Source organism: Bufo gargarizans, chromosome 6 (genome assembly GCF_014858855.1).
Source record: "Bufo gargarizans isolate SCDJY-AF-19 chromosome 6, ASM1485885v1, whole genome shotgun sequence".
NCBI classification, from domain to species: domain Eukaryota; kingdom Metazoa; phylum Chordata; class Amphibia; order Anura; family Bufonidae; genus Bufo; species Bufo gargarizans.
Window position 1 is genome coordinate 103,995,776 of NC_058085.1, and position 27,279 is coordinate 104,023,054.

General features: G+C 43.2%; 1 protein-coding gene across 2 annotated transcripts in view; it reads right to left on the reverse strand.

Moving 5' to 3' along the window:
• LOC122941313 (alanyl-tRNA editing protein Aarsd1-B-like) overlaps positions 1 to 20,199 on the reverse strand; it is a 72,283-nt gene extending 52,084 nt beyond the window's left edge. The window contains exons 1-8 of one of the 2 annotated variants that reach the window (XM_044298439.1): positions 20,069 to 20,199; positions 18,213 to 18,326; positions 16,840 to 16,906; positions 16,180 to 16,278; positions 15,817 to 15,906; positions 15,575 to 15,637; positions 13,532 to 13,573; positions 12,661 to 12,747 (exon numbers count right to left, since the gene is read on the reverse strand). In XM_044298439.1, the coding sequence (XP_044154374.1) occupies positions 13,562 to 13,573; positions 15,575 to 15,637; positions 15,817 to 15,906; positions 16,180 to 16,278; positions 16,840 to 16,906; positions 18,213 to 18,326; positions 20,069 to 20,073 (450 nt within the window). In that variant the 5' untranslated portion in view covers positions 20,074 to 20,199 and the 3' untranslated portion in view covers positions 12,661 to 12,747; positions 13,532 to 13,561. Of the gene's footprint in view, positions 1 to 12,660; positions 12,748 to 13,531; positions 13,574 to 15,570; positions 15,638 to 15,816; positions 15,907 to 16,179; positions 16,279 to 16,839; positions 16,907 to 18,212; positions 18,327 to 20,068 lie in introns of those variants that run through there. The other variant, XM_044298440.1, reaches the window with a different exon arrangement.
• Positions 20,200 to 27,279: the final 7,080 nt, after the last annotated feature.

Below are 27,279 nucleotides of genomic sequence, written 5' to 3' on the forward strand. Positions count from 1 at the left end.
CAGAATGGGGTGCGGCTTGAGAGAGAACAGGCCACCAAAGTATAACAATTGTGGTCTCAAATAGAGGCTTTGGAACTCTCACATAAACAGTCTCTGGACCCGAGGACCCTTACTGAACTCAGCACAGCTAGAGAGAAACTTCAGAGGATTCTTAAAGAATCATCATACAGAAACGCTGAACGGTTCCGCAGTTATCTATTCGAAAACTCTAATAAACCTGGGAAAACCCTAGCAAGACTTTTTCACCCCCGACAACAAGTGAGCTATAGCCCCATGATTAAAGATACAAAGGGTATACCAGTTCACCACCCAGCTCGAATAGCTGAGGCCTTTAAGTCATATTATGAATCACTTTACAACATAAAGGGGCAATTAGCTGACATGCAGGCGGTAGACTTGGCGGGTCGGATAAAGTCATATATAGAAGAAACTGCACTACCCCCAATCTCGGAAGCGGCGAGCACCTTAATGGAAGGGGAATTCTCCAAATTGGAGATTAAGGAGGTTCCAACCTCCCTGAGAGGGGGGAAGAGTCCAGGCCCAGGTGGCTTTACTGCACCTTTTTTCTAAAATTTTAGAGATCTCCTAGCACCTTTCCTCTTTAAGGTTTTTAATAGCATTTCACCCTCCTGCCCTTTTCCCAAACAAGCTTTAGAAGCACATATACTGTAGTTGTGATCCCGAAACCTTATAAAAATTCTTCCATCTGCAATAACTACCGGCCAATTTCGTTAATTAATTGCGATATCAAAATATATTCCAAATTACTAGCGAACCCTAGTGATCCCTGGAGTTATTCACAGAGATCAGGTGGGCTTTATACCAGGCAGAGAAGCTAGAGATAATACTACCCGAACTATCAACCTTATTTCCACAGCGCAGAAGTGTCAAGACCCTCTATGTCTACTGTCGGTGGATGCAGAAAAAGCATTCGATAGGGTAAATTGGAGATTTATGATAGCTGCATTAAGACAAATAGGACTGCGCTCCAAATTTGTAGATAAAGTATGTGCTCTCTACATCAATCCGATGGCTAGAGTCAAGACTAATGGTATGCTTGCTACTTCCTTTGATATCAGAAATGGGACTCGCCAGGGATGTTCACTCTCGCCCCTGCTATATGTTCTAGTTATGGAACATCTAGCTAACGCACTTAGGAAAAATTTGGACATCACGGGAATAAGAATAGGGGATCATCAGCATAAATTGGCTCTCTATGCAGATGACCTTCTTATGTACGTCTCAAACCCCCACATCACACTCCCATCTATTCTCATGGAGTTTCAGAAGTTTGGACATCTCAGTAATTTTAAAATGACCCTCAACAACAGTGTTTACTCAGTTTTTATTGATTTTTTTTAATTATAACAAGTATAACATATTAAGCCATCAGGTATGTGAACAATCTTTCCACAGGATCACGCAGGATCCATTTAACATTAAACAGATTCAGACGCCAATGTTGCTCGTTCTGCGCTCCACCACGCCGTGATGATGCAGTATATATTGAATCAATCATTTGTAAATAATACACATTGTTAACTGCAATAAAGTGTGTGATTACAATAAAACCTAGTTTCTGGTTCTTCATTGTTCATAACATTATTGCATCTAAGCTAAACTAAAAATAACCATGAAATAGGAACATAAAATAATATAGAATAGGAGTGAGGGAGGAGATGAGATGAGAGGATAGAATGAGGGAGGAAGGGAAGGAGGAGGATAAGTCCTATGTGAGGAAATTCTGGTGCCTATCTAGTCCCCCAATGTTGAGAAAGTCACAACATGCCCAGAAATTCTGGAGAGTCAAGGGAAGTGAGCAGGGAGTGACATCTATTCATAAATGTCTCTTACATTTCTTGTTGCTCTGCTATCAACTCTTCCATGTATAAGATATATCTGAGCTCCTTGATCCACTCACATATTGTGGGTGGAGACTCGGACTTCCAATATCAGGGAATTACCATTCTCGCAGCCGTCAGAAAATGCCTTAGAACCCCTTTCTTAACTAGGGGTCAAAGAGAGCAGGGTTACTTGAGGACTATTGGTGTTCTTCTTGCCGGAGTATTTAGTATATCTGCAGAATTTTGTCCCAAAAAGCACAAATTGCAGGACAACTCCACCATATATGCAATAGGGATCCCCTATCTTTCTCACATCGCCAACACATCTCTGAAACTGAGGGGAACATATGATGTAAATTAGTTGGGCAGTAGTACCATCTAGAAAGAATCTTGTAATTCCTTTCCTTGACCTGTGCCGACTGCGATATTCCATGGAAGAATGCACACATCTTTACGACTTCTGCATTCGTGAATTGGACCTGTAAGTCGACTTCCCATCTATCAAAGAATGGGACCTTATACCCACTGCACAAATCTAGGAGAACCTTGTACAATATGGACAGAGTACCCCCTCCATCTCCTGGTTGTAGATAGATCTTATCAAACCCTGTCAGAGGACCAACTGCAGTATTTGCGAACGTAGCTCTAAAAAAGGAACTCAGTTGAGCGTATCCTAGCCAAGAGGTCATACAAATATTGGGGTTTGAGCGCAGGGGTTCAAAGGAAGTCATCTTCCCTGAGGTTATGACATCTCTGATTCTCAGAAAACCGTTGTGCACAGATTTAATGAGAAACGATGAGGGATCCAGTCCCGGTCTAAAAGCTGGGTTGCCATGTAGTGGAGTCATGGACCCAGGTCTGTGTGAAATCTGTGATCTAGAGATCCATTCATCCCAAACTGCTAGGACATGTCTTACAAGATAAGGCCAGTCCTCTTTAGGTGGTCTGTCTCCCAGAGTGAGCCAGGGCACAGCTTTAAGGGACAGTGGAGACAAGAGACTGTTCCATGGAGACCCACAACTTCCTTGAACTCTTGTGCGTCCAATCTAATAATCTAGAAAGTACCGCTGCGTTGTGATAAAGGTGAAAGTCTGGAAGGCCAAATATTCCTAAAGATTTATGTTTAATTAAAACCCTCTTATTTAAGCTAGGCTTACTTGTATGCCAAATAAAGCTGGTGAGGCCTTTTTGTATAGCTAAAAAATAACTCTTCGGAACATGAATGAGTATGGTCTGGAAGAGATATAAAAATCTCGGGAGGATGTCCATTTTAACAGTATTCATATGGCCAAATCAAGACAGGTGTTTCAACTTATGCAATCTTAGGTCCTCACGTGTTCTCCTCTGCACTGGCAAGTAATTCAGGGGGAATAATAAGTGTAGTTGTGCCGGGATTTGAATGCCCAGGTATGTCAGGCTCTGGTCCTTCAATTTAAAAGAGAAGTTATTTTGTATGGATTGTGTCTCTGTCTGGGAGAGAGAGATATTCAGTAGTTCGGTTTTAGTAAGGTTCACCTTGAAATTACTGAGGTGCCCGACCTTTCAAATTCCTGAAGGATAGATGGTATAGATATATGAGGGGAAGTTCACATACAGGAGGAGATCATCTGTGTAAAGCGCAAGCTTATGTTTCGTGTTCCCAATCTCAATTCCTCCAATATAAGGATTATTCCTAAGAGCCATTGCTAAATGCTCCTTTGTCAGAACATAGAGGAGAGGGGAAAGGGGACACCCCTGGCGCGTGCCATTATGAATCTCGAACGAAGGTGCCAATATTACCATTAGTTTGGACTCGCTGCCGAGGGGTAAGTATATAGAGCTGCTACCATTTCTACATATCTCCCATCCTAGGCCTATCTTTCTCAAGGATGCCAGCATAAACTGCCAGTGGACCCTGTCGAATGCGTTTTCCGCATCCACTGACATCAGACACAGTGGGGGTTTGCTGTTTCTGGGCCTATGATATCAGCGTAATGGTGCAGATGGTGTTAATTCCTTGCTTCTCTACCCGGAACAAATCTCACTGGATCTGTATTAATGACTTCAGGGAGTATCTTGCTTAGCCTATTTGCCAGGATTTTTGAGAAAATCTTGATATCACACTTTATCAAAGATATTGGCCTATAATTGCCGCATATAGTGTTGTCTTTATTTGGTTTGGATAGAACCACCTATGTGGGCTTCTAAGGATTGTTTGGGAAAAATGTTGGCAATATACTATTTAAAAAAGGTGGCTGTGAAGCCGTCCGGCCCAGGACTTTTCCCTCCCTTCAGTGAGGAAATTACTGCCCGAATTTCAGGTTCTGTGAAAGGTTGATCTAATTCTGTAGTCTGCTCTGCTGGTATCCTGGGTAGAGCCAACTCATTCATATAGATGACTATGCGGTCTTCAAGCTATTGTTGGGGCATATCTGCAAATTGTCCTTTAATATTGTAGAGGGAGTCATAATATGTACGAAATATATTTGCTATACGGGAAGGGTGGTGTATTGCCTGTCCACTTTTATCCTTAATTTCTGGTATGTATGTGTGTGTGAGTCTAGGATGTAGCAACTTAGCCAGCGTTCAACCGCATTTATTAGCATTGTCGTATAAAAAACTGTGGAAACGCTCCCTATACAGGCTGCATCTTTTGTCTATAGCCTCTTTTAGACCGTCTCTTACAGCTGTTAGTTCAGCCAGGAGAGCTGGAGTGAGTGATTGTTTGTGTAGAGTATCCAACCTGTATAAGCGAGCTGTCAACTTCTCAATGTGTGTTTCCTTTTTCAGTCTAGCCCCATGTTGTATGAGTGTGCCCCTAATCACACACTTCAATGCTTCCCACTGCAGAGGAAGAGCTGTATTATCAGAAGCGTGGGTCTCCATGAAATCTTTGATTGTTGACTCTATCGCCTGTCTGCAAACCATGTCCCTCAGCAGGGTCTCATTAAGATGCCAGGTCCATTACCTAGCCACCAAATCGGGCAGTTCGAGGGTAAGGGATATAGGCACGTGATCTGACCATATGGCTGAGCCTATAGTAGCCTTAGGTTGGAAAGTGAGAGCGTGGTGGGATATGACGAACATGTCTATCCTGCTATATGATTAGTGAGCCGGTGAGTAGTAGATATAATCCCGTTCCCTGGGATGCAGTATTTGCCAGATATCAACCAGTCCTGCTATGTAAGGTCAAGCGCACCCTGGAGATTGTAGAAAATGGTACTAATGACCTGCCCAGGGAAGTGTCCAACTTTGGGTTCAGTACCAGATTGAAGTCCCCACCAAGAAGGAGTACACCCTCTAGCCATTATATTAGCAAATGCCTTACCCGTTCTCCCATGATTCGCCAGCTTGACAAAGACATATCTACCCTTGTCACACATTTGAGAATCTATAATAGAACAAGAGAAAGATTTGTGGAAAGCAATGAATACACCTTTGGATTTGGATTCTGGATTTGTGCTGTGGAACCAAGTCGTATAACTTTTAGAGCAAAAATGAGGGACATGGTGGGTCTCAAAATGAGTTTCCTGCAATAAAACTATCTGAGCCTTATCCTTTTGTAAATTAGACAATATCTTTGATCTCTTCTCTGGGACATTAAATCCCCATACATTTAAAGAAACTATCTTGACGACACCTGGAGTAACCATAATAGCCTACAACTGCGGGTCAAGGGACAGGAGAAGGAAGAGGAGAAAATAGGGAAAAACACTAGGGGGAAAATAAGACAAAATCAGAAACCTCCCCTTTTACAGTAAATCAAAAAAGGGTCAGTGTATAACACACTATAAGGTGTATACTCTAGTATACCCTATGTGAAACCTCAAAAAGGAGGAATTTAACGATAAATGTTTAACTATATAGGGTTGGTCTTCCTACAGCAGGTGAGGAAGCCACCATGAGACTAGTGTGCGACAATACTTATCTAGTAACCGTTCTTACTTCTTCAGTACCAATAGCAGTCTAATCTATTTAAAGTTATATTGTATATATTAGGAAGAGCCACCAAAGTGTGACTATAACATCGCTAATGAGCTCCATATGGCCTTAATATCTCCTTCAACCTTCCCTGACCCAACTCAGAATGTAAAATTGACAGTTAAAGAAAAGAGCACCCCACTTATTGCTATCTTTCTTCATAAATTATCCTCAGCATTTAAGTATGGCTATCTAGCTAGAGCAGCAAAGAAGTGATGTCTATATACATCACAGATCATAGTGTGTCCCACAGGACTTGTGTTGATCAAGTTGGAAGTCCATTTTGTAATGGACAGCCTCCAAGACCCAGATCTATTAGCCTTCCACACCGAAAAACGCGATGGCAGCGGAGGGATGGTGTGCCAATCCGGAAGAGATATCTCTGGTAAACCAAGAACTGCTAAAAAGTCTGCCAATTCTGAAGGTTCTCTCAGCTCTAAGTGTTTGCCATTGCGACGGACCACCAGATGAAAAAGATATCCCCACATATATGGAATCTCTCTCTCCCTGAGGCAGTCCAGTAGAGGGCGTAGCGCCTTCCGTTGTAGTAAGGTGGTGCGGGATAGGTCTTGCAACAGAGAGATGCGAGCACCATTATATTCAATAGTAGATTGATTGAGCACTTTCCTCATAATTTCCTCCTTCACAGTGTAGTAATGCAAACGACAGATAACGTCTCTTGGCTTGAGGCATCAGGGTTGGGAGGTGCTAAAGCTCTATGTGCCCTGTCAATTTCCAAATCATCTGTGATAGATCTGTCCAGGATTTTCTTAAAAAAGTCCTGTAATGTGGACACCAGATCTGCTGTGGATACAGACTCCGGGAGACCCCTGATCCTTATGTTGTTTCTTCTACTTCTATTTTCAGTGTCTTCATGGAGGCGATACAGTTGACTTATATGCTGATCTCTAGTGTCTCCTTTATTCTCAAGGTCATCTAATCTGGATGTTAGCTCATCCTGGTGAGAGGCCACTGCTTCTATCCTTTTTTCAATGATTTGTAAATTGCTGGAGATTGTGTGTAACTCTTGCTTATATGATGTCTCTAGTCTCACTATACATTGCTCCATTTCTTGCCTAGTCGGCTATTGCTTTACATGTTCTCTCCAATCCCAAGCTACCTCGTCCTGTGCAAGTGGTGCTGCGGACAGTGAAGGAGCAGGAGGAGGCTGCGCCTTACACTGCTGCATGGAGGCTTCGGGCTCCGTCGCCATTGCGCAAGATGGCAGTCACCGCGTGGTTGTCTGGTTAGGAAGATGGGCCTCTGAGACCAGTACTGGCCCTTGCCACTCTTCCCCCGCCGATCTCAAGCCCTGCATTATTGGACCTGCGGCTGCGAGAGTGTGGCTGTATGGCAGCACTTGTTCTATGTGCCATGGGGGAGAAGGCTGCCGTGTGCAGGTTGCGGCCTGTTACCGTCTGCCCCTCTGGGGCGAAGAAGTGCTGGATACCACTGCGCCCAAATTCCTGTACCAGTGCTGATGGGCCAGCCATTGAGCCCTTTCTGGTCCGGACCATTGAGGCTCTGATAAGGCCGCCTGGAGAGTGAGGAACGGCTTTCTTGCAGTCTCGTGGCAGGAGCTCACATCAGACGCGTGTTCACTCCTCCATAGTCAGGACACGCCCCCCCCCCCATCAACAAAAGTGAAATGCTGAATGTCCAACAGCCACAGTAGTCCAACAGGTACAGAGTAATTTCCCTTTTAAGTGGCAGACCACAAGCATAACTTACTTAGGGCTACAAATACCCACTCATCTGCATCTTTTATACCCCCCCAAATACTTATCTTTACAGAAAAAACTTTAGAGGACTTACAGAAATACTTCCTGAAGTCTTTGTCATGGTAAGTAGGATTAGTGTAGTAAAATTGGATATTGTACCGAGATTTTTGTATCTCTTCCAAACAATACCCATATGTGTGCCCAATAAATTTTTTCTGGCCCTACGTAGAGCCATAATGCACTTTATATGGGGTTCCGGTAAATCCAGGATAAACTTTAAGACATTGACTAAACCTAGAGACAGAGGGGGAGTAGGTTTTCCAGACTTACAAGTGTATCATACAGTCATGTGAAAAAATTAGGACACCCTTTGAAAGCATGTGGTTTTTTGTAACATTTTTAATAAAAGGTTATTTCATCTCCGTTTCAACAATACAGAGAGATTAAAGTAATCCGACTAAACAAAGAAAACTGAAGAAAAGTCTTTTCAAGATCTTCTGTAAATGTCATTCTACAAAAATGCCTATTCTAACTGAGGAAAAAGATAGGACACCCTTGCCCCTAATAGCGAGTGTTACCTCCTTTGGCTGAAATAACTGCAGTGAGACGGTTCTTGTAGCCATCTACCAGTCTTCGACATCGGTCTGAGGAAATTTTACCCCACTCCTCAATGCAGAACTTTTTCAGCTGTGAGATGTTTGAGGGGTTTCTTGCACGTACAGCCCTTTTCAAGTCACCCCACAGCATCTCAATGGGATTCAAATCTGGACTTTGACTTGGCCATTCCAGGACTCTCCATTTCTTCTTTTTCAGCCAATCTTTGGTTGATTTACTAGTATGTTTTGGGTCATTGTCATGTTGCATGGTCCAGTTCCGCTTCAGCTTTAATTTTCTAACTGATGGTCTCACATGTTCTTCAAGCACCTTCTGATACACAGTAGAATTCATCGTGGATTCTATGATGGTGAGCTGACCAGGTCCTGCTGCAGCAAAGCAGCCCCAAACCATGACACTTCCACCTCCATGCTTCACAGTTGGTATGAGGTTCTTTTCTTGGAATGCTGTGTTTGGTTTACGCCAAACATGTCCTCTGCTGTTGTGTCCAAATAATTCAATTTTGGACTCATCTGTCCAAAGAACATTATTCCAGAAGTCCTGGTCTTTGTCAACTTTATCTCTGGCAAATGTTAGTTTGGCCTCGATGTTTCTCTTGGAAAGCAAAGGTTTCCTCCTTGCACACCTCCCATGCAAGTTAAACTTGTACAGTCTCTTTCTGATTGTAGAGGCATGTACTTCTACATCAACAGTAGCCAGAGCCTGCTGTAGTTCTCGAGATGACACTTTAGGGTTTTTGGAGACCTCTTTTAGCATCTTGCGGTCTGCTCTTGGGGTGAACTTGCTGGGGCGACCAGTCCTGGGCATGTTGGCAGTTGTTTTGAAAGCCCTCCACTTGTAGACTATCTTCCGGACAGTGGAATGGCTGATTTCAAAATCTTTTGAGATCTTTTTAAATCCCTTCCCAGACTCATAGGCTGCTACAATCTTTTTTCTGAAGTCCTCTGACAGCTCTTTTGCTCTCACCATGGTGCTCACTCTCACTTCAACAGTCAGGAGCACACCAAACTAAATGTCTGAGGTTTAAATAGGGCAAGCCTCATTCAACATGCAGAGTAACGATCTACTAATTATGTGCACCTGGTGTGATATACCTGTGTGAGATCTGAGCCAATTTAAGAGGGAATACATGTGAGGGTGTCCTATCTTTTTCCTCAGTTAGAATAGGCATTTTTGTAGAATGACATTTACAGAAGATCTTGAAAAGACTTTTCTTCAGTTTTCTTTGTTTAGTTGGATTACTTTAATCTCTCTGTATTGTTGAAACGGAGATGAAATAACCTTTTATTAAAAATGTTACAAAAAACCACATGCTTTCAAAGGGTGTCCTAATTTTTTCACATGACTGTACATCATATCATGCGGATATTAAACTGGTCACATGGGTCTTCTGGAAAACTTTTTTTCCAGCTAGAACAGGATCTTTCCCCAATGGAACTACTGGTAGCCCCATGGGTGACTCAAGATAATAGACCCCCAATTGAGGAATGGCCCTACTTAGTACACCACACCCTCTACCAATGGGACAGCTGGGTCTTAAGGTTCCAGATATCACACAGACCAGGTCCCGTGACCCCTCTTATGGGCAATCCAGCTTTCATACCAGGATTTAGGGTGAATAAGTTCTTAATTTGGCATAGATCCTCATATCCTAGTGTCCGAGACGTACTGAAAAATGCAAAAGTATTACAATATGAATCCCTTGTCCCGGATGACAGGAGACAAGGTTCAATGTGGCTTGCTTATGCTCAGCTGAGAGCATTTGTAGGTGGCCTGTTCGCTCATCAGCAGCATCCCGACATGACGGACTTGGATACTCTTTTTCTAAAACCTGACACGTGTTGCAGACTGCTATCACAATTGTAATAGATCTTGTTAGATCAAAGCAATCCAGACATAGCTCCCTATTTCAGAAAGTGGAAAACAGACCTACAGCTCACCTTTTCAGCAGAAGATATCCTCAAGATGTGTAAGTTCTCTCATGGATTGTCTATAGCAACACATGCAAAAGAAAAGTACTTTAAGATCCCTTCCAGATGGTACTATTGCCCATCGACTCTTCATAGAATGTTCCCCAGTGTCTCCAATACAGTATATGCTGGAGATGTGGAAGAGAAGAAGGAACTATGCTCCACATTTGGTGGTCCTGCCAGGCTATAAAAAGATTCTGGGATCAAGTACTTCAGATCTATAGCCAATTCTCAGGGAAAAAGTTAGCCGACACACCCAAAGTGACGCTCCTTTCTCTTACTTCGGCTACGCTAGCTCTAGATGAAAAGAAATGCTTTGAGGTTTTTCCTCATGGCAGCGCGAATGGTAATACCGAGGCACTGGAAGTCCGATGAGGCACCCTCTCTCTGTGAATGGGCAGGCAAAATCAGACATTTGCTCAGAATGGAGGAACTGATCGCACATTCGCATGATCAGAGGGATAGGTTTTACACTAGGTGGAACCCCCTTTCTGAATTTCTTAATTCTACAAACTTTCCTGCATTATTGAGAGAGCTTGCTGGAAGATAAGTTCTAGCGATGAGATGTGATTTTGGTCTGATACTCACCTTATATTTTCCCCCTCTACTTGATATTTTTTTTTCTATTCTCCTTTCTATTTTCCTGTTCATACAGTGTATAAGTATACGTTAGTACTGGATAGCACTTCAAATGAAACCGCAATAAGCGGTATAATAGTACTATTGACATATGTCTGAAATGTTGATATAAAATCTGAACTGTGAGTATTTATATGCATAGAATGAAGATTTGTATTCAAATAATATTTCTGTTCAATAAATTGAGAGTAAACATAGATAGAGTATGCCAATTTTTGGCATATATCTGTCGCAGATTTGTGGCTGAATCTGCGACTTTTCCGCGCTCACGGCAGGTCTAAAAAAAGGGGCGGGATGGCCAGCCCGTCTTATTTAGAATTTTCTACCCCTGTTTTAGGCGTAGAAAATGATCTAAATCTGTACCAGCAAGGGAGCTGGTGTAGATTTAGGCTGGCGGTGGATGCGCCTATGTTTTGTAGAGGCCGACTCCTCTACATAACCTAGGTGCATCCTATGCCAGCTCAAGCGTCTAAAACACTGCTCTTAATAAATGACCCCATATAAGTCCAGGATAAGTCCTAGCGATATTGGCCGCACTATCGGGGTCATTTATTAAGAACGGTGTTCTAGATGCCAGTCTTAATACCCCTTGCACTGGAGCATGATGCACCTAAGGGTACTTTCACATTTGCGTTTAGTTTTCCGGTATTGAGTTCCGTCACAGGGGCTCAATACCGGAAAAAAAAACGCTTCAGTTTTATCCTAATGCATTCTTAATGGAAAGCATTCCGTTCAGTATGCATCAGGATGTCTTCAGTTCAGTCACTCTTATGGTATTTGTCTGGAGAAAATACCGCAGCATGCTGCGGTATTTTCTCCGGCCAAATTTCCGGAACACTTGCTGGAATTCTGGAAGCGGCATTCATTTCCATTGAAATCTATTAATGCCGGATCCGGTACCAAGTGTTCCGGAAAACTGGATCCGGTTTCCCGGTCTGCGCATGCTCAGACCTTTAAAAATGTGAAGAAAAAAAAATACCGGACCTGTTTTTCCAGATGACACCGGAGAGATGGATCCGGTGTTTCAATGCATTTTTCAGACGGATCCGCATCCGGAAGCAAATGCTATCCGTTTGCATACGGATAGGATCAGGCAGGCATTTCCGGCAACGGAACTGCCTGCCGGAATCCAACAACGCAAGTGTGAAAGTACCCTAAGTTATCTAAAGGCACTGGTGCATCCACCGCTGGACTAAATCTACGCCAGCTCCCTTGCTGGCGTACATTTATATAATTTTCTACGCCCACGCCATGCCCCCTCTTTTAGGGCTCATGCACACGAATGTATTTTCTTTCTGTGTCCGTTTCGGGGTTTTTTGCGGACCGTATACGGAACCATTCATTTCAATGGGTTTGCAAAGAAAACGGAAGGTACTCCGTGTGCATTCCATTTCCGTATGTCCGTTCCGCAAAATAATAGAACATGTCCTATTATTGTCCGCATTACGGACAAGGATAGTACTGTTCTATTTTTGCGGATCTGTTTTTTGCGGACCGCAAAATACATACGGTCGTGTGCATGAGACCTTAGACCTGGCATGAGTGGGGAAAAGTCGCAGACTGGGCTGCCATTTGCCCTTGTGACCGAATCTGCGACAGATATACACCAAAAATTGGCATATATCTAATAATAAATGACCCCATATGTTTCTACATGTATGAGCTGCTGATCTAGATTTGGGGTCTGCAACCTGTGACCCACCAGCTACATGTCCAAGCTAAACCCTGAATCCAGGTGCAAGAAAAATTGGGGTGACCTTCTACAGCTTATTAGGCCACAAGATTCACTTTATCATATAATTGTATAAAATAATTTATAATCACTTATCCAGGTACCTCAGTCCAGCATTGTCTCCACTCTTTTCTGACCCTTACACTACCCAATAGAAAGTTATAGTTCACTAGACGAGGCACAAGTAAAAAAAAAAAATTTATTACAAAATGGAAGAATTACACAGTGACTTCTCTCTTCACCATCATTTGCCTAGGTCAGGACTCCTGAAAATACAAATACATATAGTTCAGTTTTATACGTCATATAAACTCTGTAGAACCTGACGTCATCCCATTTGGTGATGTCGCTGGGGTAATACAGGGTCTCCAGTTATGCTTCTAAAACCCTGAGATTGCAAACTAGTTGCAGTGTTGACTCCAAGATCATTAAAGGAGTTTTCTGTTTTCTGGGAGTTCAATAATGATGACCCATCTTTAGTGGGGGTATTTGTGGGTCAATGCCATTCAAGAATGGGCCTAAGCTGCAATACCAAGCCCAGCCACAATAGAATGTACTGCGCTGTGCTTGGCATACTGCAAGGAGGCCACAGCTCTCACTGGAGCTCCGCAGCCTCTTTAAACAGATGATCAGCAGAGGTGTGGGGTCCTAGACCCCCCCAATCGGATATTGATGACCTATACTGAGGTTAGGCCATCAATATTGAACTTCTGGAAAACCTCCTCTAATTAAACCATCAACCCATGTAGAAGATATACACACTGGAGGTGTCTCCTACCCTGAATATAAACCATGATATTTATCAGGGTGTTAAAGAAGCAGAAATGTTTTTTTTTTGGTGGTGTGTATGTGTATGTTCCCTTCATTATAGTAGCTATAAGAAGTGTGGAGGTAGCAGTTGCACCCAGATATAGATGCCTGAGGAGCCTGAAGGTCCTTCTGCCTCAGAAGAAGACACCAGTTTTATAAATGGTAGGTTTCGAGTTACACCTAGTTCCCCCTCATAGGAAAACAGTGACTTATGTTCATATATAAATATCAGCAATTTACCTATATTAGGGACAGGCTCATACACACGTCTCATATATCATCCTGGGAAAAGAAATATATTATTACTATTATTTCATTCAGCATTTATTATTACATCGATGGTTTTCTTATCAAGTCTAATTTCATTTTATACCCCCAATGAAAAATCACAATGCAAAAACCTTTACCAGAAAGGAGTGATCACTGCTCGGTTCATTCACCCTAATCTCTTATTTACCCGTATTTTCCGCCCTATAAGATGCACCGGCCCATACGATGCACCTAGGTTTTTGAGGAGGAAAATAAGAAAAAATATTTTTTTTAACCAAAAGGTGTGCTTTTGGTCGGTTTTGAACTAATGGTGGTCTGTGGATGACACTATTATGGGGGATCTGTGCCTGACACTGTTATGGGGGATCTGCGGCTGACACTGTTATGGGGGGATTTGTGGCTGACACTGTTATGAGGGATATGTAGATGACACTGTTATGGGGGCATCTGTGGATGGCACTGTTATGGAGGGGGATCTGTGGATGACACTGTTATGGGAGCATCTATGGATGGCACTGTTATGGGGGCATTTGTGGATGGCACATAATAGCATCTTATGCTATGTGTCATCCACTGACCCCCCCCCCCCTAACAGTGTCCCTGTATAGTGTGAATGACCCCCAATACAGAGGGCGGGGGCCAGCATCTAGTTTTGTAATGGCAGCGGAGCCCGTGCAGTCACTGTATTCTATTGCACCGGGCTCCGCTCACTGTAGTAATCCTATCTATAACCTTAGGCATTGTTTAACTATAATAATCTTCAATAGAATCCATTAATCTCCACTTACTAACGTCCATATCAGGCAGGAGGGGGGGGGGGCGCACTGGCAGTGTAACTCACTACGTCACGCGCCTGCGCCGCCTGCTTCATTCATAAAGTGGGCGGAGCAGGCGCGTGACGTAGTGAGTTATGCTGCCAGTGCCCGCCCGCCCTCCTGCCTGATACGGACGTTAGTAAGTGAAGATTAATGGATTGTATTGAAGATTATAGATAGGATTACTACAGTGAGCGGAGCCCGGTGCAATAGAATACAGTGACTGCACCGGGCCCCGCTGCCATTCAAAACTAGATGCCAGCCCCCGGACCCTCCTCCCTCCCCACTGATACACCCGCCGACCGCGCTGTGCAGCATGCGGTCGGCGGGGTATCAGTGTAAACTGCAGCATTCGCCCCATAAGACGCACTGCCATTTCCCCCCACTTTTTAGGAGGGAAAAGTGCATCTTATACGGCGAAAAATACGGTATATACAGTGTTGGGAACCTTCTTCTCTTCTCCACCATATCATCTAGGCGCAGATGCATTTACTATGTCCCATTCAGCAGGGCATCTTCATTTTCTAGATGTTCTAATATGAGGAGCTCCTTGCTTGTTAGAGAGGTATTCCTAATAAAGTACATGAAAACTATGATATTCCATCACTTACCAGTTGGGGGAGTCTGACAACTAGGGCCCCCACAATCCTTCTAATGGAGGGATGGCTGATTTCTCGTGTACAGATGCCACTTACTGTGCAAAGAACTACAACACAGCACCTTTCACTTAAAATGGTTGTCTACTCCCTTGAAATTTTTAACCAAAAGCCTAGAATGGTCTAAAAAAAAAACTGATCCCCGCCACTTCCATACCAGTCCTTCCATGGTCCTCTCATCGGTCTCTGTATCCTGGCCTCCAATGATGAGGTTTCAACCACTGCAGGCAATCATTGGCTACATTGGTGACCTCAGTGAGCAGGCCAAAATACAGCAACCATCATGGTACCCAGGAAGAGAAAGAATGGGAGTGGTGCAGGATCGGTAAGGTGAGTATTACTCATTTTTAAAGGGCTGGTCATCGGTTTGTTCTCCGGAAAGGTGGTGGTCCTAGAAGTTGGACTCCCAACAATCATAATGTTACGAGACATTTTAGCGATAGGCCATAATATTAAATGTTGGGAATACCCCTTCAATCTCTTCAACCGTTTGCTTGCTGTTAATGATATATGTATGTATCTGTAATCTGTGATAGACTCACATCCAAATCATCCAGGTCGTCCATACTAGGAGGTGCTCCCTTGTCCTTCACTTGGTTGATCAACTGAAAAACAACACATTAAACTATTCATTTTCACTGCTAGCATTGGCATGAAGCCTTCTGTTCTAAGGCTTCCATGATGGATATGACGGATCTGTATTGACTATTGTAATGGATCCTAACAGACTAAACTTAATGAATGAATGAGATCCATCAGAAATATGCTGTAATATTTCACTCACATCCAGGTAATGTTCTGCTAACGCCATTTCTCCCTCTTCTTCTGCATCCCAGTCTCTCCAATTGTCAAAGTCTACAGACAACCAAGCAGGCTACAGACAAAAGACCAAATGAAGCAATTATTACATAATGATCATTACTGTGGCATTTCTCCATATATCCATGGAAGCATCTGCAATGGGAAAGAGTGGAAATACTGCAATCTTGGATAGAGAGGGTGCGGTGAGGTTTCGCACTGAGACCACTCACTTGTAGCAGAATGATAAAGTGTCTCAGATTTACATTATTGCACTTGGTGTGGTGATGCCACTAGTCCTGGCCCCAAGCTCAGGGTAGTCTCATGGGTATCAACTATAATATACCACCTTGTTATTTTCCTTGGTTAGCCTTGGCCATGCCACTTTCTCCTTCCACTTCCTAAGGAAACAGGTAATCGACCGGCCTGAACGTTTCTCCCTGGAATCCTAAATATAGAAATACTCATCACTAAACATGACCAACCAGCATGAAATAAAATGGTGGAGGCCCCCTGGGCTAAAGATTTGGTAGAGAATTGAGCCCAGATGAAGTCTATGGGAATTGTGCCTCAATGCACAGGACTGTATGGATTTTGGTGTCCGCAAACCGCTGAGCCGCAAAAGACGAATCCCGCACTTTCTACGGGCCCCATTGTCAAAATGCCTATTCTTGTTCACAAAATGGACACAAATAGGACATGTTCTAACTTTTTGGGACATAGGAATGTGGACAGCACATAGATGACACCTGTGTGCTGTCTGCATTTTTTGCAGCCCTATAGAAGCGGACCTAAATAAGTTATTTTCGAGCCAGTCGAGCCAGAGGCACCACCAATAAGGAACCACCGGCCTGCAGGCCACCTCTTCACGGTTGGATAGGATTGCTAAATCGCCATCAGGGAGCCCCCTCTCCAAAGCCCTAGCTATAATACCACCCATCTTAAAAAATGAGTAATTCTATCACATTTATATTCCATCCCGTAGCATGAGACCCTAGTGTCCTCCTACCTTTGGTTGGACTCTGTCATACAGCACAATCTCATTATACATCTGAATGTTATCTTCATTTAGACAACTGTGCGGCAAAAGAAGAGAAGAAAATGTTCTGGTTATTCTTATGATTAGGTATTTTCCCCAGTCTACGATGACTTCTATAGAGGACTAGCAATAAATAGTAGAGCCACGGCACTCCAATGGATATTTTCCAGTACCTTTATTACACCTAAATCAGTAGCGACGTTTCGACCTAACGGTCTTTATCAAGCTCACATTATAACAATGACACAGTGAACATTTAAATACCACCCCAAGGCCTCACATTGGTTACAGCTTGGCCCATCCCATTAACCCCCTGTGTACCTCCTAAAGACCTCAATCCGTATTTTACATCCTCATTTACCTTACCTAATGAGGATGTAAAATACGGATTGAGGTCTTTAGGAGGTACAAAGGGGGTTAATGGGATGGGCCAAGCTGTAACCAATGTGAGGCCTTGGGGTGGTATTTAAATGTTCACTGTGTCATTGTTATAATGTGAGCTTGATAAAGACCGTTAGGTCGAAACGTCGCTACTGATTTAGGTGTAATAAAGGTACTGGAAAATATCCATTGGAGTGCCGTGGCTCTACTATTTATTGCTGGCAACTACGGGACCCTTTGGACCGGGATCCAACGCTGCAGGCACCACCACAAATTGGAACTACTGGATAAACAGTGAGTAGTGCTGTCTTACTGCTACATCATGTTCTATGGAGGACTGGCATTGCCCGCACTGGGAATTGTGGGGCTCTTTTCTGTGCTGGTCAATGTCTATGTGCTGCCAGTTTACCATTTAGAGACAATCCAATAACTTACCTAAATGATGCCCCTGATTTTAAAGCCACCGATTTGGAGGTGTGATATTTGTCATATGGCCAAAAGTCTTTTAGTCTCAGTTAGATAAGCCTTCCAATATCATAATGGCAACCACATACAGGCGGAGACATTGTACCACAATCAGAATAACTGGCACACGAGAAAACCCTTCTGGTTGTGGCAAAGCAGCCCCAATTATTTTTTACCATTTCAATCTGAATCCTATTGTTGAGGCATCTATGTCCACCCTCATAGGTATAAGCTCCTGGGACCCAATCTATAACACCAGCATCTTCTTATAGGGCAGAGGGGCATTTTTGGCTCCCTCAGGCACCAAGGCCAAGATTCAAGTGCTATTTCTGTACCCCTTCATGGCTACCATAAAAAAGAAATTCCCTAAATGATGACCCTTTCTTTCTCAAATTAACCACTGTAGAAAAATAAAAACTAATTTCACATTACTCGCTATTGTTTAAGACCCCCCCCCCACCACCAAGTAAGTAAGTTTTATCTACACGTATACTCACCTGAATATGACCTTATGTTCTTCTATGTCCACCTTAACATCCCGACTGTTCTCAACACAGAATTCCATATGCACATACTTTGCCCGGTCATACCAAAGAACTTTAGCAGGTTGCCTTGAAATAAAATTTAAGCAAAAGAATTTTACAAAAAAAAAAATTGACCGTAGAGTGGAATATATCAACACTGGATACCAGTAAAGGTAGGGTGAGGATTAAAGGGGTTCTCCAGTTCCATAATGACATATTTCTTTTATTTGCCCAGAGTACCCCAAATATTTATCACCATATACCTGAATGAGCTCTGCTTTCTCATCCCTGTTTACTTGCTCAACAATGCAGCGGCGAGCAGATGTAATTACAACTGCACGTAAATGGGAAGTAGCAGTTCCATTCCGTCTGCTCCTTCCCATTGATAGAATAGGACGGAGCAGTTGTAATCACACCGCTCACTGCTGCGATGTCGACGGACGCAGGTAAACAGAGACACAATGCAGCACTTGCACAAGCGCTGCATTCTCTTCATACAGCTGATCGATGGCGAGGCCGGGAGTCGGACCCCCGCCAATCTGATATCATGACCTATCCTAAAGACAGCTCATCAAGATAGGAAACTGGCCAAATGCTTTAACCCCTTCCTGACATATGATGTACTATTATGTCATGGAAGTCAGTGACTTCCCGCATCTTGGCGTAATAGTACCTCATGATGATTGGGCGTGCACCGGAATGGTGCGCACCCGATCACTGCAGGGGTCCGGGAGTCCATGATAGCCGGGCCCCTGCTGTATCCACCGGAATCGCTGTAAAAGCCAATGCCGGTGAATTAACCCCTTCTATGCAGCGGTCAGCGCTGACCGCGACATAGAAGGGGTTTGTTGCGTGTGAGGGAGCCCATCAGGTCCCCGCACTGCTGTGGCAGGGACGCGATGGGTGACAAGGCATCCCGGTGACCTTACACGGCATCGGAACCTGCCTTCTACGGGTGCTGAGGGGATCGACCCCCAAAAGTTGAAGTCCCAGATTGGGACATAAATAAAGTTTAAAAAAAAGTAAAACAATGTGTTTTTAAGAATCTAGAATTCTAAGCCTTCAAAAGTCCTAAAAAAATAAAATGGCATTTACAAAATGATGCCAACATAAAGTAGACATATGGGAAATGTTAAGTAATAAATATTTTATGAGGTATCACTTTTTGTTTTAAAAGCAGAGAAAATTGGATTTTAAAAATTGTGAATTTTTCAAAATTTTGGGTAAATTTGGGATTTTTTCAGAAATAAAGGTGAAATATATTGACTCCAATTCATGACTATCATGAAGTACAATGTGTCACAAGAAAACAATCTCAGAATGGCTTGGATAAGTAAAACAGTTCTAAAGCTATTACCAAAAACTGTTATTAGGGCGTTAGGGACAAGTTCACAAAAACGTATTCAAAAGTTTAGTTACTCTTTAGGTTTTTCTGCCTACGCACAATAAAAACGGAGCTGTGTTAGGGCCTTATTTTTGCAGGATGACTTGTAGCTTTCATTCATACTGTTGTGGGTTTCATACTACTCATTTTTTTCTCAATTTTTTGTTGTATAAAAAACAACATATCTGGCAGTGTTCACCTTTTGGGACAAATTACATGATCATTTTATAGTCTGGGTCATTACAGATGCCCCCTCCAACATACATTCTCCTCCCTTCAACCCATCCAACATACAGTGCCATGTAAATAACATCACTGCTCTCCTTTCAGCCCCTTAAACATACAGTCCCATGTAAGTAGCATCACTTTCCTAATTTCAGCCCCCTCCAGCATACAGTCCCATGTAAATAATATCGCTACATCTTGCAGTCTTTCCTCAACATACCTCATGATAGTCCTGTGAAATCCCGGTAAGGTTCTCCAAGGAGATGCTTCAGCTACTGTGGTAGATGAGGAACTGCAAGCCCTGCTCCTGTGACCACAACCAAAAGTCACCCAGGATTCCTACTATTTTTAGGAACAGCTGCTGGGTGCCCTATCTCTCCCCTCCCCCTCGGGAAATATTAGAATGGTCTGGCACCGTATTAGAAAGTCTCCACTGTCTTCTAGAGTATTCCTCACACAGGGCCACAAACTGCCTGGGGAAACGCCAGGTCGGAAATGTAATTTTATTATTCTTTATAATAACAACAGGGAAAACATGTGGGAATTAGATCATCAGATTTATCTAAAATGCTCCAAGAGATGACCTTGCTAGGTCTATAACTGGTGGTGCTAAAGGGAGATAGAATAAAAGTATCGTGTGGGCAATATATGGCAGGGTATATAGTCGTCATTTAGATACTGTATGAAGGTATTATTTATTTATTGTATAGAGATATTTACTGTATGGAGGTATTAGGTGCTGTATAGAGGTATTATTTATATACTATATAGAGGTATTATTTATTTACTGTGTGGAGGTATTATTAGGTGCTGTATAGAGGTGCTATTTATTTAATGTGTGGAGGTATTATTTATATACTGTATGAAGGTATTATTTATTGTATCAAGGTATTATTAGGTGCTGTATAGAGGTATTATTTATTTACTGTGTGGAGGTATTATTTATTTACTGTGTGGAGGTATTATTAGGTGCTTTATAGAGGTGATATTTATTTACTGTGTGGAGGTATTATTAGGTGCTGTATAGAGGTATTATTTATTTACTGTATGGAGGTATTATTTATTTACTGTGTGGAAGTATTATTTATTGTATCGAGGTATTATTAGGTGCTTTATAGAGGTGATATTTATTTACTGTGTGGAGGTATTATTAGGTGCTGTATAGAGGTATTATTTATTTACTGTGTGGAGGTATTATTAGGTGCTGTATAGAGGTATTATTTATTTACTGTGTGGAGGTATTATTAGGTGCTGTATAGAGGTATTATTTAGGCACCATTTGATAGATCCTCCAGCAATGTTAAGCAGTGAAGGCTAAATTCGGCTGTACATGGGCAAATATCTCACTGGCAGCTGTCAGACACCTGTCATTGCTCTGACTCTCCACTGCTCTGCTTGTATCCTGGAGCTATCCTTCTGATTAGATTAGGTCATCTGGCAACATGTAGAAGATATCAAGCTACCCTGATCATCAGACATCTTCAATGGGGGCCAGGATGAGGTATTTCGGCACCCTAGGCGGAGCAGCCAAATTGCCCCCCCCCCCCCCCCAATTAAAAGTAACATTACTTCCTAATAAATATATTAAAACACATTTAAAAGAAACAGTCAAGGGCAGATCCAGTGACTTACAGTTTCCATGCATTTGAGTTCTTCACTTTCCTTTTCTCCTCCATTTGGTCTAGACCAGGGATCAGCAACCTTCAGCACTCCAGCTGCTGTGAAACTCCAACTCCCAGAATGCAAACATGCTCAGCTGTTCTTCTTACTCCCACAGAAGTGAATAAAGCATTCTGGGAGTTGTAGTTTCTGAACAGCTGGAGTGCTGGAGGTTGCTGATCCCTGGTCTAGACCGTAGCAGGCAGGAGTATTTGGTCAGGGTTGTACAACCCCCTCTGCCACATACAAAGACACCAGTATTACTATATGGCACATAGGGGACTGTTACAAATTTTGCAAATCAGCCCCCGAATTTATACATACCATACATCAGCCCCCATATTTATACAGACCACTGTGTCATCCTGATGCTACTCCCAATACTGTGCCCACTGTGCTCCCACAAACACTATACTGTCAGAAATAATCCCCCAAAGTAATAGTGCTCCCAGACTACCCTCATTAGTAAGGAGTAGTGATAATACGCCCCAAGAGTGCCCCCATTAGTAGCAATGCCCTCCATTCTGTGTCCAATAATAGTAATGCCCCCACAGTACCCCCAGTAGTAATAATGCTACCAGTGCACCCTGTAGCTCTAATGTTCCCTTGCAGCTATGCCCCTCTGCTACTGCTGCGCCCTCGTCACTTTGATTGACAGGGCCAGGCAGGGAAAATGTCACCACACCTGGCCCCGTCAATCAAAGTGGAGAGGGCACTGCAGTTGCAGAGAGGGCAGAGCCTCTAAGGCTGGGTTCACACGGGCGAGATTTCCGCGCGGGTGCAATGTGGGAGGTGAACGCATTGCACCCGCACTGAATCCGGACACATTCATTTCTATGGGGCTGTGCACATGAGCAGTGATCTTCACGCATCACTTGTGCATTGCGTGAAAATCGCAGCATGTTCTATATTGTGCGTTTATCACGCAACGCAGGCCCCATAGAAGTGAATGGGGCTGTGTGAAAATCGCAAGCTCCTGCAAGCAAGTGTGGATGCGGTGCGATTTTCACGCATGGTTGCTAAGATGACTGTCTATTCACTGTATAATTTTCCCTTATAACATGGTTATAAGGGAAAAAAATTGCATTCTTTAATACAGAATTCTTAGTAGAAGGTCAATTGAGGGTTAAAAAATAAAAATTAACTCACTTCCTCCTCTTGATTGCGTAGTTGCCGATCTCTTCTTAATTCTTTAATCATGAGCTGCCGGCTAAAAGACCTGTGGTGACATCACATCACATGGTCCATCACCGTGGTGATAGACCATGTCATTGGACCATGTGATGAGCTCAGTGACGTCACCACAGGTCCTTTGACAGGTCCTGAAGAAAGAACAGGAGACCGGCAGCTACGCGATCAATTGGAGGAGGTGAGTTAATTTTTTATTTTTTTTTAACCCTCAATTGACCACCTACTAAGCATTCTGTATTAAAGAATGCTATTATTTTCCCTTATAACCATGTTATAAGGGAAAAAATTACATCTACACAACACTGAACCTAAACCTCAACTTCAGTGAAGAAGTTCGGGTCTGGGTACCACAGTAATTTTTTTATGGCGCGCGTGCAAAACGCATTGCACCCGCGCGATAAAAACTGAACAATGGAACGCAATCGCAGACAAAACTGACTGCAATTGGGTACCTACTCGTGCGGGTTTGCCGCAATGCAACGGGACGCATCCTGAACAAATCCGTAACGCCCGTGTGAACCCAGCCTAAATGTAATGGCAACACCCCCTTGTTCCTAGAGGCTCATTTGCACATATTATGAACATGGGACCAACACAGATTTTTTCAGCTGCCAAGCGCACATGTAACAGGTCAGTCAGTGTCATAGGGACAAGTCTGCTGACAGATGCCCTTTAACTACTTGTGCAGCCATGAAACCTGTGACATCTGTTGAAAATGCATTTGTGAACATCTTCCAGTCCATTGCATGATAAGAACTGTCCTGATCTGTTTACATTTTAATTCTTCATCATTGCTTCCTGCACCACTACTACACTGCGTCATGAACTGAGATCCTGCCTTGCACCTCAAAACCTTCCACTAAGGCTCCATTCACACATCCGCAATTATCCTTACGGTCCGTTTTTTTGCGGACCCGTGTTTCCGTAAAAAACCTTCAGTTTTTTACAAAAGTGCATCCACATCCGTTCCGTGTTTCCGCAGAAATAAAAAAGGAAGGAGGAATACATGCTGCTAGGGTAATGCGGATGATAAGCGGATGACATTTGGTGTCTTTCCGCATGTCATCCGCTTTTTTGCAGACCCATTGAGTACAATGGGGCCGCGGACCGCAATTTGCAGCCAAAAGTAGGACATGCTTCATTTTTTTTGCGGAACTGCATCACGGAAGTGCTGATGCAGACAGCAATTACTCCCCCATTTAAATTAATAGATCCGCACCTGTTCCGCAAAATTGCCTAAGGCCTCATGCACACGACAGTATTTTTTCATGGTCCGCAAAATGGGGTTCCGTTGTTCCGTGATCCGTGTCCGTTTTTTCTTCCGTGTGTCTTCCTTGATTTTTGAAGGATCACCAGACAAGAAAAGTGAAAAAAAAAAAATCTAAGTCAAGTTTGCCTTGAAAATGATAGGAAATAAACGGACACGGACGCGGATGTCAATCTTCTGTGCCTCCGTGTTTTTTCACTGACCCATTGACTTGAATGGGTCCGCGAACCGTTGTCCGTCCAAAAAAATAGGACAGGTCATATTTTTTTGACGGACTGGAAACACGGATCACGGACGCTGATGACAAACGGTGCATTTTCCGAGTTTTCAACGGACCCATTGAAAGTGAATGGGTCCGCAGAAAATCACGGAAAATGGAACAACGGACACGGAACCCAACAACGGTCGTGTGCATGAGGCCTAAGGGCACTTCAACCATCATCAGGAAGGACAATCCCAGAAACATAGAGCTCCCGGAAGGGAAGAAAAGTGCATCCTTCTACATCACTGCACAGGCCCAAGGAGAGTCAGAATCATGAGCACTACTACAACTCTCATCTGACCACCCAAACTCACACATGCCATTGTGGCACGCTGCACATAATTTTAGCATCCCAAACAGGATCCATTTGCCTCTGTGCCTTATACGAACAAGATCTAATCCTCTGTGCTTATCTGTGAACCCTCTTCTGTGTGTTGCTGAAAAGAGACTGCTTCTAGAAAACTGCTTGCTGTGAGCTATTGCCATCTTTATGGTGGACAAAAACTGTATGGTGGACATCTGAAAAAGCTCTAATACATGTGTGAAGCAACCGTCATTGAAAATGTGGGACTTTGTGTGTCACTACCATTGTTTGCTTGATTTGATGCTTGAGAAAGATTTTCATGTGCCTGAAATGTTGAATTTTTTGTACATTTTTGGATTGATTGAATAAAAGGAACCATTGATGGAGATACTGATGTACATGGAAGTTTTTGAGTTTACAGAGCGCTGAATGTGGATACATCAGCAGAACAGTCTGTTGCATTCCTGATTGGTAATCATAAGGGACATTGGTCCTGCTTTAAAAAAATATTTGTGGTATCATTGCTTGCTTGTCAGTGAATGGACTATCGTTCTGTGCAAGTTGCTGCTGACCAGCCTGCAATTACTGTGGTGAATGCTCCGCTAACGGCAGGAAAACTAAGGTGCCGTCCCTTCCAAAAAGCGGGAAAATAATTGTTTGCTGCGCCACCATAGACTTTGCATTATGCCGCCAAATGTCTGCTCTGCCCTGCCACCAGGAGGAAGATCAGTCAGCGCCTCCCAAATGCAAGTGAACCTAGGCGGAGGGACAAACAAAGAGGGAGTCTAAGCAAAATGGAGGAAGGATGCAGCGTGAGTAGGATGGCCATTAGCTTTACCCCATAAACCCGGACATTCCAGGCCGTGATCCTGGCTCCGCTAAGCCACGTCGATTCCAGCAAGCCACGTCCCGTTGGCGGCAAGTTGTAGCATGCTGTCTGAGCATGAGGTACTGAAAAGGAGGGCATCCCTGTGCCAGACAGAGAACAGAGATCCAGGAAACCGAACTGTCCGGCCTAAAACCGGACGCATACCTCCCAAGTGTCCCTCTTTTTGACCCAAGTTCCTCTTTGATCCTTAAATGTCCCTCTTTTTGACCCTTGGGAATTAATGCATAAATGTGCATTAATAAATTTACTAAATTTCTCCCTACTAAAGTGTCTGTATGGTTTCTACCTGTATAGTAGACCACAACTTTATTATTTGGTGCAATTTGGAACTTAAAATATATATAATCTGATGATTTATGTGCTAATATTTATATGGACATTGAATCGCAAGAAAAAAATTACCGCAGGGGCTCCAGTAATTATGCTTTGGGCGGAGTTAGAGGCGTGGCCTTGTATGAAAAAAAACTGCCGTGATGCGCGCCGCACACATTGTCCCTCTTTGCAATTTTCAAAAATTGGGAGCAATGCCGGATGTCTGGCCACCCTAAACGTGAATGACCCAGAAGGGAATGAGGAAGACAGAACACCAGCCATCTCCAATCCAGACATAGCAGCTGATCAAGCCACTATTGCTCGTTACAGATTTAATTTTCCCAAAAGGTTTATGAAGAAATAAGCAGTAGGCAATCAGAAGCATGTACTGTATGTAGCTTTAACCACCAGGTGGCAGTATATAAGAGAAGATTATAGTTGGTAAGAGAGCTCATAGATTCCATGGACAAGTACTACGCCACAAAAAAATAATAATCTGGAATTATTGGTGCATTCCTGCAAAAGGTGAAATACGTGACAAGTGTGAACATGCTCTTAGTCTTTATGTACATAGATCTTATTTTAATCCACCAACTATGTTAGCTGGCCTCATACACTACTCACAAAATGTTAGGGATATTTGGCTTGTGGATGAAATTTCAGGATGAACCTAAAAACTCTGACCTTTACAGGTGAACGTAATGTGACCTACTCTAAACTTTTGAATGCAAAAGTTCAATGTTTCTGTACTTTTTGCACAACTTGCTGTTCTGTAACAAGGAGCTTAACAGCAAAATTCACAACAAGTGTTTGATCCATGAATCGCCCAAACAATTTCCTGCTTCAATTAGAATTGGTATTTAAACAGTCCTCCTCATCATGCTGTTCACATTTTGACATCATGAGACCAAGACACCTAACAATTGATCAACAGTACCTGTCACGCTCTAGTGTGGGAGGGAAACCCCCACACCGAACATAGGAAGGAAAGGGAAAAGGAAATAAGGCCTGAGAACTAGGGAAGGAAGAGGGACAGCGCCTAGTGAAAACCCTAATCAAAGCCCTGACTGACTACCAGTATGAACAGACCCCAGAGGTAGCTGTGTTCATACACAGGAATACCAAAAGTCCTATCTAACCCTAAAGGACCCTGGTACTAATGACAGGAAGGATAAACGGGAGTCTCCCTAAGGCCTAATACAAAACAACTAAGGAATGCAACACACAGAAAAGCCAAAATACAAAGGGAAAGGTAACACTTAACTTAAGAAGCTATGGCAACACCAGGAACTAAGCTAAGATCCAAACACCAGCTATCCACAGGTCCAAATAAAGCTATAAACCGCACAGCATAGTGGGAGAGACAACTATAAATAGGGAAAGTTAAATGACCACAATAGCAACACCTGGAGGTTAAGGGTGTGGCCAGTACCAGAAACAACACAGATGCCTCGATCCACAAGGTAAACATGTCAAACCAAATCACGTGTTGCCAGTTTCAAAGATCTCCTGCCACTCACTGTCGCGGGGACGTCCATATGTCTCGG